This window comes from Gymnoscopelus braueri, assembly GCF_963280865.1.
Source record: "Gymnoscopelus braueri genome assembly, chromosome: 11".
NCBI classification, from domain to species: Eukaryota; Metazoa; Chordata; class Actinopteri; order Myctophiformes; family Myctophidae; genus Gymnoscopelus; species Gymnoscopelus braueri.
The window spans coordinates 55,903,355-55,918,759 of record NC_137613.1 but is presented as its reverse complement, the minus strand read 5'-3'; the positions used below and the strand labels follow the sequence as shown (position 1 = coordinate 55,918,759).

The following is a 15,405-nucleotide window of genomic DNA, read 5'->3' as shown; positions in this document are numbered from 1 at the left end:
AAGGAGAACAAAGGTGACGTAAACATAGTACAGATAAACCCTCTGACACCTCAGAACACACAGATGCATGTGCCCACCCCAGTTTGGCGCAAGGAGTTTAAAATCACTGGTCAAATAGGAGAACTCGGCCAAAAGGACAGACTCACCTTCTCGAGCCTGGCCCGACAGATTGAAAATGGACTGAGTATAGGCTGCCTGGAGCTGGAAATTGTTAATGCAGTGATAAGAGCTATTGTGCCAGGACTACAGCTTCGCAGCTATCTGGAGGGCAGTCCTGACCTATCATTACCTACGCTGAGACGAATATTACGCTTCCATTATCAGGAGAAAGGGGCCACTGAGCTGTACAGGCAACTCACATCAGAGGTCCAACGCAGCAAAGAATCTCCACAAAACCAGAGCCAATCCATTCAGAGAGGGTCTAGTAAAAGGGAACGGGTTACCCCCACGGCACGGGGCAGGGAGTAACCGACAACACCAAAATGCCCCAACAATGTGCGAACTGTGGCCTTGTGAGAACAGACCCTATATTGAGACAATGTTGAAAATGTAAAGTAGAATATTATTGCACAAAAGACTGTCAAATGAATCACTGTCCGATACACCGGAAGACCTGCAAGGCGCAAACACCTAATGAACAGCCATGTTTATCCCCCACCATGACGGTGGCCCATTGTCAAGAGAACCAGCATTCCACCATAACAGAATTAGTCGGAAAGCAATGCCTCGTTCACTGCTACTTACAGGGACAGAAAACTCAAGCACTATGGGACACTGGCTCTCAAGTGAGCATTATTGATGAGCAGTGGAAAGATGAGTACTTACCTGGAGCCCCAGTAAGAAATGTAAGTGAAGTAATAGATGCACCAGACACCCTGCTGTTAGTAGCTGCCAACGGAACGGGCATGCCATACATAGGTTGGGTGGAGTTGACTTTCAAATTAGCCTCAGGGGGCGCTGATATTAAGGAGCTAGTTATTCCAGCACTGGTGATGAGCGGTAGCCAACTGTGTCACCCCATAATTGGCTTCAATGTCATTGAACATATAGTGAAGCAGCATGATGCACAACCCAGAGGGCGGGGTAGCAGACAGTTGTACCGAACTGTAAAAAAAGCGCTTCCTAGCCTCAAGAAAAGTCAAGTTAATGCTTTCATCAAGATAGTGAGCGCTGAAGACACCTATGAGCATCAAGTGAGAACCACCAAAGAGAGAATCACCATACCAGAACGTAGCATGGTGCAGGTCAACTGTTGTGTGCAAATGTCACCAGTGAAAGAAGACACTATCTTCGAACCGGAGGTGAACCCACAATGGCTAGAGGGTCTTGAACTGTGCGAGACCTTGGTGAAACTTGAAGAGGGTGCCTTCCCCTACATTAGACTTGACGTGGTGAACATAGCAAACCATGACATCACACTGCCAGGGAGGACTGTGTTAGGCACAGTACAAGCAATAAAGACAGTCATTCCAATGACAGGGCGAAAAGACACAGACACAGCCATGATTGCCACTGTCACGCCGCTCGGAGAAGAGGGGACGAAGGATGAGTATGGCACTCATGATGTATGGGATCCCCCAGTTGAATTGGGCCACCTGGACACACACAAGCAAGAGGTAGCTAAACAGATGCTGCGGGAGGAATGTCACTCCTTCTCAAGAACAGAGGATGACATTGGCCGCATCGAGAACCTACAGTTGACTATCACCTTAAAGGACAGTGAACCTGTTGCACGTTCTTATCTGTCTGTGCCCAAACCCCTGTACCAAGAGATGAAGGACTATCTGCATGATTTGATTGCCCAGGGCTGGGTGGAGAAGTCTAAATCCCCTTACGCTTCGCCCATCGTGTGTGTCAGAAAAAAAGATGGCAGTTTAAGGCTGTGTATAGATTATCGAGATCTGAACAGAGAGACATGGCCTGATCGCCAGCCCATTCCAAGGGTCCAAGATATCATGAACAACCTGGGGGGTAATGCATGGTTCTCCCTGTTAGATCAAGGAAAAGCCTACCACCAGGGGTTCATGGCGAAAGACAGTAAACCCATGACCGCCTTCATAACACCCTGGGGATTGTATGAATGGGTCAGAATCCCATTCGGTCTTATGAATGCACCCGCAGCATTCCAACGCTGCATGGAGGAGTGTCTGGAGGGGTTAAGGGATGACATTTGTGTGCCATACCTTGATGACACGTTAGTATTCAGTAAGACCTTTGAAAACCATATCGATGATGTGAGGAGAGTACTGCAACAACTGAGAAGCTATGGCATAAAATTGAAACCCAGTAAGTGCGATATCTTCAAGAACAAAGTTCGCTACTTGGGCAGAGTCGTGTCAGCAGAAGGGAGTCAGATGGATCCAGCCGACAGAGTGGCAGTAACTGCATTAAAGGAGAAGGCACCTGCAACGGTAGGAGAGCTCAGAAGGATTTTGGGACTTCTGAGCTACTACAGGCAATACATAAAAGATTTCTCCCGTCTCGCCAGTCCTCTCTATGACCTGCTAAAAGGCCCCACTGACGGTGACAACAGTGTATGTGGCAAGGGCAGAATGAAGACAAAGAACAAGAGAAACAACGGGGTACCCTCCAACAAAACCATCACATGGTCAGACAAACACCAGGGTGTGCTGGAACAGTTGATCGAGTACCTGGTACAGCCACCTGTGCTCGGGTTCCCAGAGTTCTCAAAACCATTTATTCTGCACATTGATGCATCCAACCAAGGCTTGGGAGCAGTACTGTATCAGCAACAGATGGGGAAACTTCGTGTGATCGCCTACGGCTCACGGACCTTGAACACGTCAGAAAAGAACTACAACCTCCATTCTGGGAAACTGGAATTCCTTGCTTTAAAGTGGGCCATCACAGAGAAGTTTCGGGACTATCTGTACTACGCACCAACCTTCACTGTGTTTAGCGACAACAATCCCCTGACGTATGTCTTGTCGACTGCAAAGTTGAATGCAACGACTTCCACTTCACTATCCGGTACCGCCCGGGTAAAGAGAACATCGATGCTGACAGTCTATCACGGATGCCTGTGGACATGGAGGCGACTATGAGGGAGTGCACTGAAGAAATGTCATCTGACTCTGTGGGAGCAACAGTACAAGCTGTGGGGGTTCAAGACGACACACCCTGGGCAATGGCAGTATCAGTCCAGTACCCCCCAGTAGACCTAAATTCAGGGCCGAAGTCAATCACACCACTTCCCAAAACAGAGGTTCGAAAGGCACAGGAAGATGACAAACACATTGGTGTGGTCATGAAGTATAAACAGTCAGGAATAAAACCATCATATCGAGACATAAGAACAATGAACATGCTAACAAGGTGTCTCTTGCGAGAATGGGAGAAGCTCAGCCTGGACGAGGATGGCATCCTTCGTAGGAAGACTGCACACAGAACGCAACTGGTTTTGCCTGATCAGTACAAGAGCACGGTTCTAAGAGAGTTGCACAACGAAATGGGTCATCAGGGCACTGACCGCACACTAACATTGGTTGGTGATCGTTTCTTTTGGCCTTACATGCAGCAAGATATTGAACAATATGTTCTAAGAGCATGCACTTTCCTTAAGCAAAAGAAACCATCGCGTGAGACGAGAGCACCACTCATGAGCATTGTAACCACCCAACCATTCGAACTTATCTCTATTGACCTTCACTTGGACAGATGCAAGGGGCGGATACGAGTATATCCTGGTGATCATCAATCACTTCACCCGATTCGCACAGGCATATGCTACTACCAATAAGTCTGGTAAAACTGTCGCTGACCGGATTTTCAATGACTATGCACTGAAGTTTGGTTTTCCGTCTCGGATTCATCATGACCAAGGAGGCGAGTTTGAAAACCAGCTCTTTACTCAGCTTCAGAAGTACAGTGGCATTGTCGGATCAAGAACAACTCCTTACCATCCCCAGGGGAATGGCCAAGTGGAGCGATTTAATCTGACTTTATTGCAGATGTTGAAAACACTGACCGAGTGTCAGAAGTCAAATTGGAAAGAGTCACTCAACAAACTGTTGTATGCTTATAACTGCACCCGCTGCGAGGTGATGGGATTCTCACCATTCCAACTTCTTTACGGTCGGTCCCCAAGATTACCAGTCGACATGCTCTTCAACCTGAACTCTGAACCAGGTATAGCAAGTCGTAGTGAGTACATCAAGCACAATACAAGAAGCACATCGTATTGCGAGAGAGCATGCACAGAAGGCCTCAGAGAGGAATAAGAAGTACTATGACAGCAAAGTAAGGTGTTCAGAACTACAGCGTGGTGACCAAGTGCTGGTTAAGAACTTGACCCCACGTGGAGGGCCAGGCAAGCTTCGGAGTTACTGGGAAGAAAGCATCCATACAGTTGTCCGACAACTTGGGGAAAATGCTCCAATATATGAAGTAAGGCCTGAGCTGGGGAAGGGAAGAACAAGGATACTGCATCGTAATCTGCTCCTACCTTGCGATTACTTACCACTGGAAGCTGACATGACACCAGACGCCACAGCAAAGGGGGAAACCCTGAAGAGCCAAAAGACAAGGAGTCAAGCAAAAGTACAAGAGGAGGAAGAGCATCCTGACAGAGAGGATGACAGTGCGGATGAAGATGAGCAGTATGCTGGCCTACTTCAATGGTGTGGGAGCGAGGTCGACACAAGCTATGTCATTGAACCTGCTAATCCAGCAGTCCAGCCAGCAAGTTCCAGTCCTGCGCTCCAGCCAGGGAGTCAGCCAGCAAGTTCCAGGCCTGCACTTCAGCCGGCGAGCCCAGGGTCTGCACGCCAGCCAGAGAGTCCAGGGTCTGCACGTCAGCCGGAGAGCCCAGGGTCTGCACTTCAGTCGGAGAGCCCAGGGTCTGCACTTCAGCCGGCGAGCCCAGGGTCTGCACGCCAGCCGGAGAGTCCAGGGTCTGCACTTCAGTCGGAGAGCCCAGGGTCTACACGTCAGCCAGGGAGTCCAGGGTCTGCACTTCAGTCGGAGAGCCCAGGGTCTACACGTCAGCCGGAAGGAGGCTTAAATCTGCACACTTAACAGCTTTTGCATAGATAGCTTTTGCACAGATTTCATTATGTTTTTGAGCTCCTGATAATTTTCTTTCCCCAAATTCGACTTGTAAACAAGCCAGTGAATTAAATCACTATGTTGGCTGGTGGCGGTGATGGAATACAAATACGCCTCGTCCCAAAACACGCTCGCCCCGGGTATATCCGGCGGGCTCGGTTGGCGAAAAAAATGGGGGTGAGTGTGTTTTGGGGCTGCGTGTCGTCAATGCGAGGGTGTTTAAGGACGACGGTTCAACCGTAGTCCTAAAACACCCTCACCCCGGTCTAATCCGGCGGCCACGGTCCGCAAAAAAAATGGGGCAGTGTGTTTAAGGACGAACGTTCCGTTTTCCACCCGGTTGCCGTTTTTTTTTTTTGCTCTGAGAGGGGGAAAAAAGCGTGAGAAATGGCAAGTGTGGCGTGAGAACAGGTTAAATTGCGTGACTCTCACTCTCAAAGGGTGAGACTTGGCAGCTCTGACTTTAGAATGGGAACCACTGATTTAACCCATAAAAACCGGGAAAGCATCTGTGTCATTTTATACTTTGGCTATTCAAAAATAGCTTGTTTTTTGTTTTTGATTCGTATAATCGGCCTCAGGTCTAAATGGGTTAATGCATTTCAAACTGGGGGTCCTTGACATGACAAGAGGTTTGAGAAAGACATTCAATAAGTGAATAAGAGGAGAGGATGGACCTGGCTCTCTCGCTGGCGTCGGTGCGGTGCACGTTACTGAGCTGGCCCAGACAGAAGCGGTCCCCTCCAGAGGGGTCCACGTAGCCGTCCACAGTCACCACGGGACAGCTGGCCGGAACCTTGAACATCTCCCCCACCTGCACGTCCATCTCAAAGTAGGAGATGGAGCACCAGAACTCTGGACCTGCAAAGGTCCAGAAAAAAACAACAACATCATTCAATCCCTCATCTTAAAGATGCAGTGTCAATGGAGCTGACATCACTACTCTACCACCTGATGTAGTTACAATGTGTGGATGTCTTCCCTGTGTGTCTTTGTTTTCTTTTTGTAAGCTAAGCTTTTTATGTATTTGTGTCTTTTCAACCAAATTTTGTTTGTGTAAGTAGCAAAGCAGATATGACATATGCATGAAACTGGTGTGTGTGACCACAGACAAACTACATTTTAACACTTGCTGTACAGTTTTTTTAAAAGACATTAGGCCTCATTCACTAACCTTGTCGTAAATTTCCAACATTATTTGGGCGTACAGGGTTGTGTATATTGCATAAGACAATTTTGACATGTGATTCATGAAAGGGCGTGCAGAGACTTGATTTGTGCAGATCACAGGTGTATCTCTTTTTTGTTTGTAACCCACAAGCACGCCCCTGTTGAGATCCTATGCATTGTTCCACGCCCCATTTAAGACCATAGTAGGCAACCGGAAACATCTAAGGTCAGACTAAAAACGTCATCACTCGTCAAAATCGCGACGCACCCAAAGGATAATAAAACTTGGATATGATATTATTTAAGCCCTTTCTACTGAATAATTGCTCGCTCACCTCGCCGAGGTAAAAAGATCAGATAATTTTTGATCAGAGCTTTATTGATTACTGAGGGGAAATCCGTCCTTTGGACTATCCACTGCCCTATATCGGAATGGAGTAATGGACACTGCTAGATTTCATCCATACTGTATCCTCATCAGATGGTAAGAATGCGTTCATGTGATGTGGTCAATAGTATAAATTCATTGCAAGTCCAATACGCATCTTTAACATTGCTTCACAACAGCTCAAGAAAACATGGTCTAAAGTACATTAGACCATGTCCATGTACAAGGTATTGATACAATCTCTTCCCACTCAACAAATTGAGTGGGAAGAGAGTGTCTCTTCAATGTGCCTGTTCATGTGACCACACATCTATGATGTCAGTCACCTATGACAAATCTATGTCGTACCACATTTGGGCAAGGTTTCAGCCTGATCAGGCCTGAAAATGAGTTGGGTGAACTGTGGTTGTGTACAGTTGTAACATAAAGTATTTGTAGATAAGATTCATTCTAACCAGGGTGGTTGTATACAGTTGTACCAGAATGTATGTATAAATAGATTATTTCTAACCAGGGTGGTTGGATACAGGAGGAGGGAATGAGTTTGATCCATGGTGTTGTGACCCTGAAAGGCAACCAGAAAAGGACATGAATTAGCAACACATTTCACTTCATCTTTTTAATAAACTTTCAACATGCCTTTTACTGCTGAACTCCAACCATGAGGCTCTCATTATTCATAACTGTAAATAGGAAAAAAAAGTACAAAGTGTTGCATTTGCTGGGGGGGGGGGGGGATTAATCCATGCCTCTACTTCTGATATCCACCCTCTGGTTCATTATTTTTTAAGTCCGGTGGGGATATGTTTTATCCCTGCTTCTGGTCACGCTGAATTAAATGCATGCATTTCCTTTGGATATGTTTGATATTTATTAACTGGTTTGCATGGTATAGTGCACTGGTTCCCAAACTTTTTAGCTTGAGACCCAAACTAGTGAAAATAGCCGATCTATAAAATCGCTATTGTTGCGATGCGACACGTGGCGCGTGTCGCAACGTGTCACACGTAGATCGGTTATTGTCACTACTTCTTACTACTTTTTTATTTTATTTATGAAATTCTGGAGAAAATGTCTTGAAATGTCTTTTTTTCTTTAATAAAATATTTTGAAATAATATTAATTTAAAAGTTGTAAACGTGTGAACTTGTACTTTGTCCCAGTATTTGGGAAACACTGGTATAGTGGAGGTATATATTATTTACTAGATTTTCAGGCCGCTACACAGCCTTCAAACCTAGTCCTATGTTGCGCTGTAGAGCAATGGTGACCAAAGTATGGCCATTTGAAGTGTTAAACACTGATATAACACTGCTGCCAAGCAGAGATGCACTTGCAGCACCCATGTCCACTGTCATACCTGTGCGACCTTGTGTTCGGGAGGTATAGGTCTACGACCACTTCCTGGTAAAACCGGAAGTGAACAGATCCACTTCCGGGCTGCACCATTGAACTCCACACCCCGAACAGCCATAACAGGAGTTATGGCTATTTAAACCTTAGCCAATAGGAAAACAGAGGGGGCTGGCTTAATCAATTACAGCCTGTCCTTATTGACCGTCCAAGAGCACCTACCTAGTTCGGGGCGTTTAGCATGCTGGGGACAGGAGTTATGGCTGTTTAAAGCCCAGCCAATTGGAATACAAGAGGGGGCGGGGCTTAATCAATTACAGCCTGTCCCTATTGGCCGTCTAAGAGCACCTACCAAGTTTGGGGCCTTTAGCATGCTGGAAACTGGAGTTATGGCTGTTTAAACCCCAGCCAATAGGAACACAAGTGTGCCTGTGCACACGTGGTCCCTGGTGTGGCTATTCGGATTGCAGACCAAGTTTGGTGAGGATCGGAACAACAGTGCCCCTCACAAGTCCGCATTTTACGTTTGTGACGTCCACCCACCGTCCGCCCACTGTCGGTTGACCCGCTAGGCAATTTTAATATAGGATGTATATACAGCATAATAGGTATATAATCTTACAGAAGTGGTAAGGATGGTATAGTGGAGGTATATAAATTATAATGTATATATAATAGGTATATAATCTCACAGAAGTGCTTAGGATGGTATAGTGGAGGTATATATAATGTATACAGTATAATAGGTAAATAATCTTACAGAAGTGGTTAGGATGGTATAGTAGAGTTATATAAATTATAATGTATAGTTGTATACAGTATAATAGGTATATAATCTTACAGAAGTGGTTAGGATGGTATAGTAGGGTTATATAAACTATAATGTATGCACTATGATAGGTATATAATCTTACAGAAGTGGTTGGGATGGTGGAGTGGAGGTTGCTGGTGATTCCTTCCGTTCTGCTGGGGTCCTACAGGAGTATAGGAGGCCGTGCTACTGCCTGTCCACGTGGCTACGTTACACAAACACATCATACAGTTACAATGAGTCCAGTAATCTGTCAATATAACACTGATATCGCCCCATGTAAGGACCTCAATAGAACACTGATACCGCCCCATGTAAGGACCTCAATATAACACTGATACCACCCCATGTAAGGACCTCAATATAACACTGATACCACCCCATGTAAGGACCTAAATATAACACTGATACCACCCCATGTAAGGACCTCAATATAACACTGATACCGCCCCATGTAAGGACCCAAATATAACACTGATACCATCCCATGTAAGGACCCAAATATAACACTGATACCATCCCATGTAAGGACCCAAATATAACACTGATACCACCCCTGTCTGTCTGTCTGTCTGTCTGTCTGTCTGTCTGTCTGTCTGTCTGTCTGTCTGTCTGTCTGTCTGTCTGTCTGTCTGTCTGTCTGTCTGTCTGTCTGTCTGTCTGTCTGTCTGTCTGTCTGTCTGTCTGTCTGTGTGTGTGTGTGTGTGTGTGTGTGTGTGTGTGTGTGTGTAGCAGTGTTGTGTGACTCACTGTGGAACGCAGTCTGTTGGCTGTGTGTGTGTGTGTGTGTGTGTGTGTGTGTGTGTGTGTGTGTGTGTGTGTGTGTGTGTGTGTGTGTGTGTGTGTGTGTGTGTGTGTGTGAGTGTGTGTGTGTGTGTGTGTGTGTGTGTGTGTGTGTGTGTGTGTGTGTGTGTGTGTGTAGCAGTGTTGTGTGACTCACTGTGGAACGCAGTCTGTTGGCTGGGTGTGTGTGTGTGTGTGTGTGTGTGTGTGTGTGTGTGTGTGTGTGTGTGTGTGTGTGTGTGTGTGTGTGTGTGTGTGTGTGTGTGTGTGTGTGTGTGACTCACTGTGTAGTAGTGTAACTCACTGTGAGTGTGTGTTAGGTGTGTAGTAGTGTAACTCACTGTGGTTGTGTGTTAGTTGTGTAGTAGTGTAACTCACTGTGGGTGTGTGTTAGGTGTGTATTAGTGTAACTCACTGTGGGTGTGTGTCAGGTGTGTAGTAGTGTAACTCACTGTGGGTGTGTGTTGTGTTGTATTGTGTTATGTTGTGTAACTCACACTGATACCATCCCATGTAAGGACCCAAATATAACACTGATACCACCCCAGTCTGTCTGTCTGTCTGTCTGTCTGTCTGTCTGTCTGTCTGTCTGTCTGTCTGTCTGTCTGTCTGTGTGTGTGTGTGTGTGTGTGTGTGTGTGTGTGTGTGTGTGTGTGTGTAGCAGTGTTGTGTGACTCACTGTGGAACGCAGTCTGTTGGCTGTGTGTGTGTGTGTGTGTGTGTGTGTGTGTGTGTGTGTGTGTGTGTGTGTGTGTGTGTGTGTGTGTGTGTGTGTGTGTGTGTGTGTGTGTAGCAGTGTTGTGTGACTCACTGTGAGTGTGTGTTAGGTGTGTAGTAGTGTAACTCACTGTGGTTGTGTGTTAGTTGTGTAGTAGTGTAACTCACTGTGGGTGTGTGTTAGGTGTGTATTAGTGTAACTCACTGTGGGTGTGTGTCAGGTGTGTAGTAGTGTAACTCACTGTGGGTGTGTGTTGTGTTGTATTGTGTTATGTTGTGTAACTCACACTGATACCATCCCATGTAAGGACCCAAATATAACACTGATACCACCCCTGTCTGTCTGTCTGTCTGTCTGTCTGTCTGTGTGTGTGTGTGTGTGTCTGTCTGTCTGTCTGTCTGTGTGTGTGTGTGTGTGTGTGTGTGTGTGTGTGTGTGTGTGTGTGTGTAGCAGTGTTGTGTGACTCACTGTGAGTGTGTGTAAGGTGTGTAGTAGTGTAGTATAACTCACTTTGGGTGTATGTTAGGTGTGTAGTAGTGTAACTCACTGTGGTTGTGTGTTAGTTGTGTGGTAGTGTAACTCACTGTGGGTGTGTGTTAGGTGTGTATTAGTGTAACTCACTGTGGGTGTGTGTCAGGTGTGTAGTAGTGTAACTCATTGTGGGTGTGTGTTGTGTTGTATTGTGTTATGTTGTGTAAAGTATCATTTATAGTCGGACGTAAGGATACGTAACGAGCGCCGGCGCTCCTTACGTTGTCGTTTTTGTCTCCCCCTCCGTCACCTGCGGCTCCAGTTTTTCCTTCCGTGCAGTCGACATTCACCGTCAGGTCGACGTGCACGTTGCCTGTAGTACCATTGGCGCCAGTTGGCAGTATAAGGAAAAAAAACTTTTCCTTGAGCCCTCTTTCTCCAAAAAAAGACCCACGTTAGTGGAAGTACTTGAGTACTTAATTACTTAGACCAATAGCCGACCCGTCGATCCACGGTCTGTGACAAAATGAACCCAGCCATTCCGGCTAAACACACAAATAATATAGCACAGTGCAGTAGGGGTCGAAACTCACGTTTTGTAGACAACCATTGTTTTTGTCTAGTTTGTGGACTAGTTTGTGTCTTTTATTGCATTGTTTTGGCTAGATGCTACAATGCTAGCTCCATCTGGCTCCATGTTAGCGCTGTTGCCAGGTTTTGTGAGAGAAATAAGCAACCAGGTCTATGAAAACAAGCCCAAAATAATCGACTAGGCCACATCACATGAAAATAGCAGATCTACAATATATATTTGAGAATCACTGGTTTAAATAATAATTGGCCCAAATAAGCAACTACACTTTAGAAACAAGCCCAAATAAAACCGCAACCACCAATGTTTGTTTACAAGCAACTTTACAGAAAAATAAGCCCAAAGTCGCTTATAATAAGCGGACATGGCAACACTTTTTGCAACATTTAAAGGCTCGCAACTGCCATCTAGTGGATTAATAGGTGTGCGACGCCTCAACGTCATAATTCCTACGGATTTAACGTCAGCGACCTTGCATGTGTCCATAAAGAACGCAAGACATCACTCACCCCCTGACGCACGTTAAAGACCCATCTAGGGACTTGGAACGGCCCTTAACTCTCTGTTGGCTGGGTGTGAGTTTGGAGGGAGTGTAGCCGTTGTGTGTTAGGTGTGTAGCAGTGTTGTGTTATGTTATGTTGTGTTATGTTGTGTTATGTTGTGTTATGTTATGTTATGTTATGTTGTGTTATGTTATGTTGTGTTATGTTGTGTAGAGTAGTGTAACTCACTGTGGGTGTGTGTTAGGTGTGTAGTAGTGTAACTCACTGTGGGTGTTGTGTCGTGTCGTGTCGTGTCGTGTCGTGTCGTGTCGTGTCGTGTCGTGTCGTGTCGTGTCGTGTAACTCACTGTGAAAGGCACTCTGTTGGCTGGGGGTGAGTTTGGAGGGGGTGTAGCCGTTGTGTCCGGGGGTCTGAGGTGGTGCGGGTTGAGGAGGGGCCTGGGGGGCTTGGGACTGCTGCTGCTGCGACTGGGAGCCCTGGGGCTGCTGTGGAGCCTGCTGCTGTGGGGGTCCGTGGGTGGGGGTGGAGGGGGGCGGGGGCGTCGGGGTCATGGGGGTCATGACCTGGGCCTGAGGGGAGGCGATCTGGAGGAGGCCTTCGCTCAGCAAGGGCAGCATAGAGCCCGGACCGCCCGACCCTAGAGGAGAGGTCAGAAGAACACGTGGTTGCAGTGTGGAAAAAGTACTCAAATGTTTTACGTAAAAGTATCAATACTGCAAATAATAGTAAAAGTCCGGAATTCAAAATGTTACTTAAAAGTACAAAAGTATTGGCATCAAAATGTACTTAAAGTACCAAATGTAAAAGTACTAATTGTGCAGAATGTCCCATTTCAAGTTTTCAAATGTATAGAAAAAAAAAATCTTCTGAAAATAGCAGATCTACAAGCTCACAATGCGTCGCATCGTGACGCATTGTGAGCTTGTAGATCGTCTACTTTCAAATGGCCGAAATGTTTGTATAGGGCTGAAGTGGTTAATGTATGTTTTGTAATAATAATCAAAATCTACTAGTTAAAAGTAACTAGTAACTAGTAAATGTAAATAAATGTAGTGGAGTAAAAGTACAATAAAAAGTATTGGAAGTTGGAAACACTCAAGTAAAGTACAAATATCTAAACATTTGACTTAAGTACAGTACTTAATTTAATGTACTTAGTTACTTTCCACCACTGAAAGCAGGGCGTATTCAACAGGGGGTCCGTTACCCCTAGGGGGTCCTCAGAGTTACTACAGGGGATCACCAAATCTTTTTTGTGATTAGAACTTTTTTTCTTCTTCCAATAACCACTTGAACCCTCGCATCCCTATTCATCCCTATTCACTGAAAAGTGGTTAAATGTCTGAAAATACACATTAACATGAATCCGACATATTAACCCATTAAGACCTGAGGCCGATTCTACAAATTCCTTCTAAATCAGTGGTTCTCACACTTTCAAGATTTTTTCAAAAAAGTTCAAAAATAGCAGATGTACAAGCTGTACTCGCAGAGCGCACACAATCTAAAATGCCACATAGAAAATATAACATTAATTTACACAACACTGATGACAGTGCTGTCAAACAAGTCTATGAAGCTATCTATGAAAAAGTTTAATCTGGAACACAATTTTACACAATATGTAGTGGGGGTCCCTGCTTCATCTCTGTCTCAACTAAGGGTCCTTGCCCTGAACAACGTTGAAGACCCCTGCTTTTGTCAGGATCCTTGTATATCATTATGTATTGTTCCTATTGTTTCCTGTTCTCTTTGTACTTTTATTGTGTAGTTATGTTCCTAGTGTTCCTGTCTGCCCTAGTGTTTGCTACCTGTCTTGTCTCACCTCCCTTTGATTAGTTATGTTCTCCACCTGTGTCCTGTTGTGCCCCAGCCAATCCCTGTGTTGATTTGTCTTGTGTTCACCTGTGTCCAGTTAACCCTGTGTGTATATATAGACCCTCAGTTCCTCATGTTCCTTGCTAAAATATAAATGTTGTCTTGGTGTTCTGTCCAGTCCTGTTCATCTTATGTTCAATAAATCCATGTGCATATGACCTGCTCTGCTCCTGACTGTCTGTTCTACTTTGGGTCCTAAACTCCTGCCTCGCACCGTGACAGCTTTAAAGCAAAATAAAATCTCATGACTGAAAACATTTGTTAGGCCATGTCCCAATCCTGTGATTTGTGAAACTGAGCATTTCCTAAACAATTAACGCGCTACGTAATTAGAATGATGATGTTTTGCTCATATTTTTTTTTCAGATATTCCAGTTGAAGCAATTGCAGATTTGCTTTTATGAAATATCCGAGACCATTAGGGTTTTTTGGAAGATGCTTTCTGAACATGCATTCTATAGCTATAGTTGACCAATTCAAACCATAGATTCAAACACTCTTTAATCTAATCTATTATATTGCTAGTGTGAACACTTTAATTACTCTTTCATCTTAAAATAACTACATGAAACAAATGTAACCTATCTACAAGCGTGTAGATAGGCTATTTTTGGTGCATGACATGATTCCATTAAAGGCTTCTGTGGATTCCAAATGACTGAAATCAGTAATGACGACTGAGAACTTTAATCCAAGCCTGGTTCAGCAAAAACAAATTTGACGATCCTGGTATTTTCACTATTTTAAATTCTGTTTGAATTTTTTTTCTTTCTTTTTTATGTATTTTTATTTATTATTTGTATTATTTATTTTTAAACAAAAACAAAACAATCTCGATCCACAACCCCATGTTGCCTATGTATATTCAATGACAATAGCATTTCACATGATGTACATGTACACCCCCTGGACATGACACTAGTATGTCACATGATGTACGTGTACACTCCCTGGACATGACACTGGTATGACAAGGACTTACCCCCAGACCAACCCTTGATGCTGAGTGCCAAGCAAGTATGACCAGCCTGGGGAATCGAACCCGACCTCTCAGTCTCAGGGCAGACACTTTAACCACAAGGCCACTGAGCTGGCATTATCATTATAGACCTATGTTTATTTGTCTGATAATCACTTATACCTAGGGCTGTCTAATTAACCCAACATATCAAAGCTGACACAGAATCAAAAGCCATAGGTTAATCAAATGGCTCACCACTGTGAACGAGTGAACTACTCGTTCACAGTGGTGGAAAAAGTACTCAAATGTTTTACTTAAAGGGACTACACCATGAATTTGAACTTTTTCTTCTTTTTTGTGTGTGTTTGGTCTCCCCTACCTCTCTTCTATCCCAAAAAATACCCCAGTTGGAACACTCAGGCTTTCACAGCAAATCTGGGGTTTTCTGTAAATTGGTCTCAAAACAGGCCAAACTGATTTGCACCCTGACGTCAGGGTACAATCCCTCCTGTTTTACTTCTTTTTTTTTTGGCGGTGTAGCCGCCCCTTTAACACTCGCATGACTGAAGTTTCATTCTCCTCCACCAAGCCTGAAAAAAGATCATTTTGATCCCCAAATCAGGCTATCCTATTGGCCACTGTCTCCCCTCTCTGCTCCAGACTAGTTCACACTTTCTCCCCCAAACAGTGGGGGGTTCCATTGTCTTCTA

The 15,405-nt window shown here is 44.9% G+C and overlaps 1 protein-coding gene across 3 annotated transcripts in view; it reads right to left on the bottom strand.

Annotated features, from left to right (window-relative positions):
- The window catches only part of smad10a (SMAD family member 10a), a 122,363-nt gene that overhangs the window by 17,189 nt on the left and 89,769 nt on the right, over positions 1 to 15,405 (bottom strand). For all 3 annotated transcript variants that reach the window (XR_013934049.1, XM_080442200.1, XM_080442201.1), the window contains 4 exons: positions 12,203 to 12,493; positions 8,893 to 8,994; positions 7,137 to 7,190; positions 5,745 to 5,928 (listed from right to left, as the gene is read on the bottom strand). Coding sequence is in view for 2 of the 3 variants with exons in the window: in XM_080442200.1 (XP_080298326.1) it covers positions 5,745 to 5,928; positions 7,137 to 7,190; positions 8,893 to 8,994; positions 12,203 to 12,493 (631 nt within the window). In the remaining variant the exon portion in view is untranslated. The remainder of the gene's footprint in view (positions 1 to 5,744; positions 5,929 to 7,136; positions 7,191 to 8,892; positions 8,995 to 12,202; positions 12,494 to 15,405) is intronic.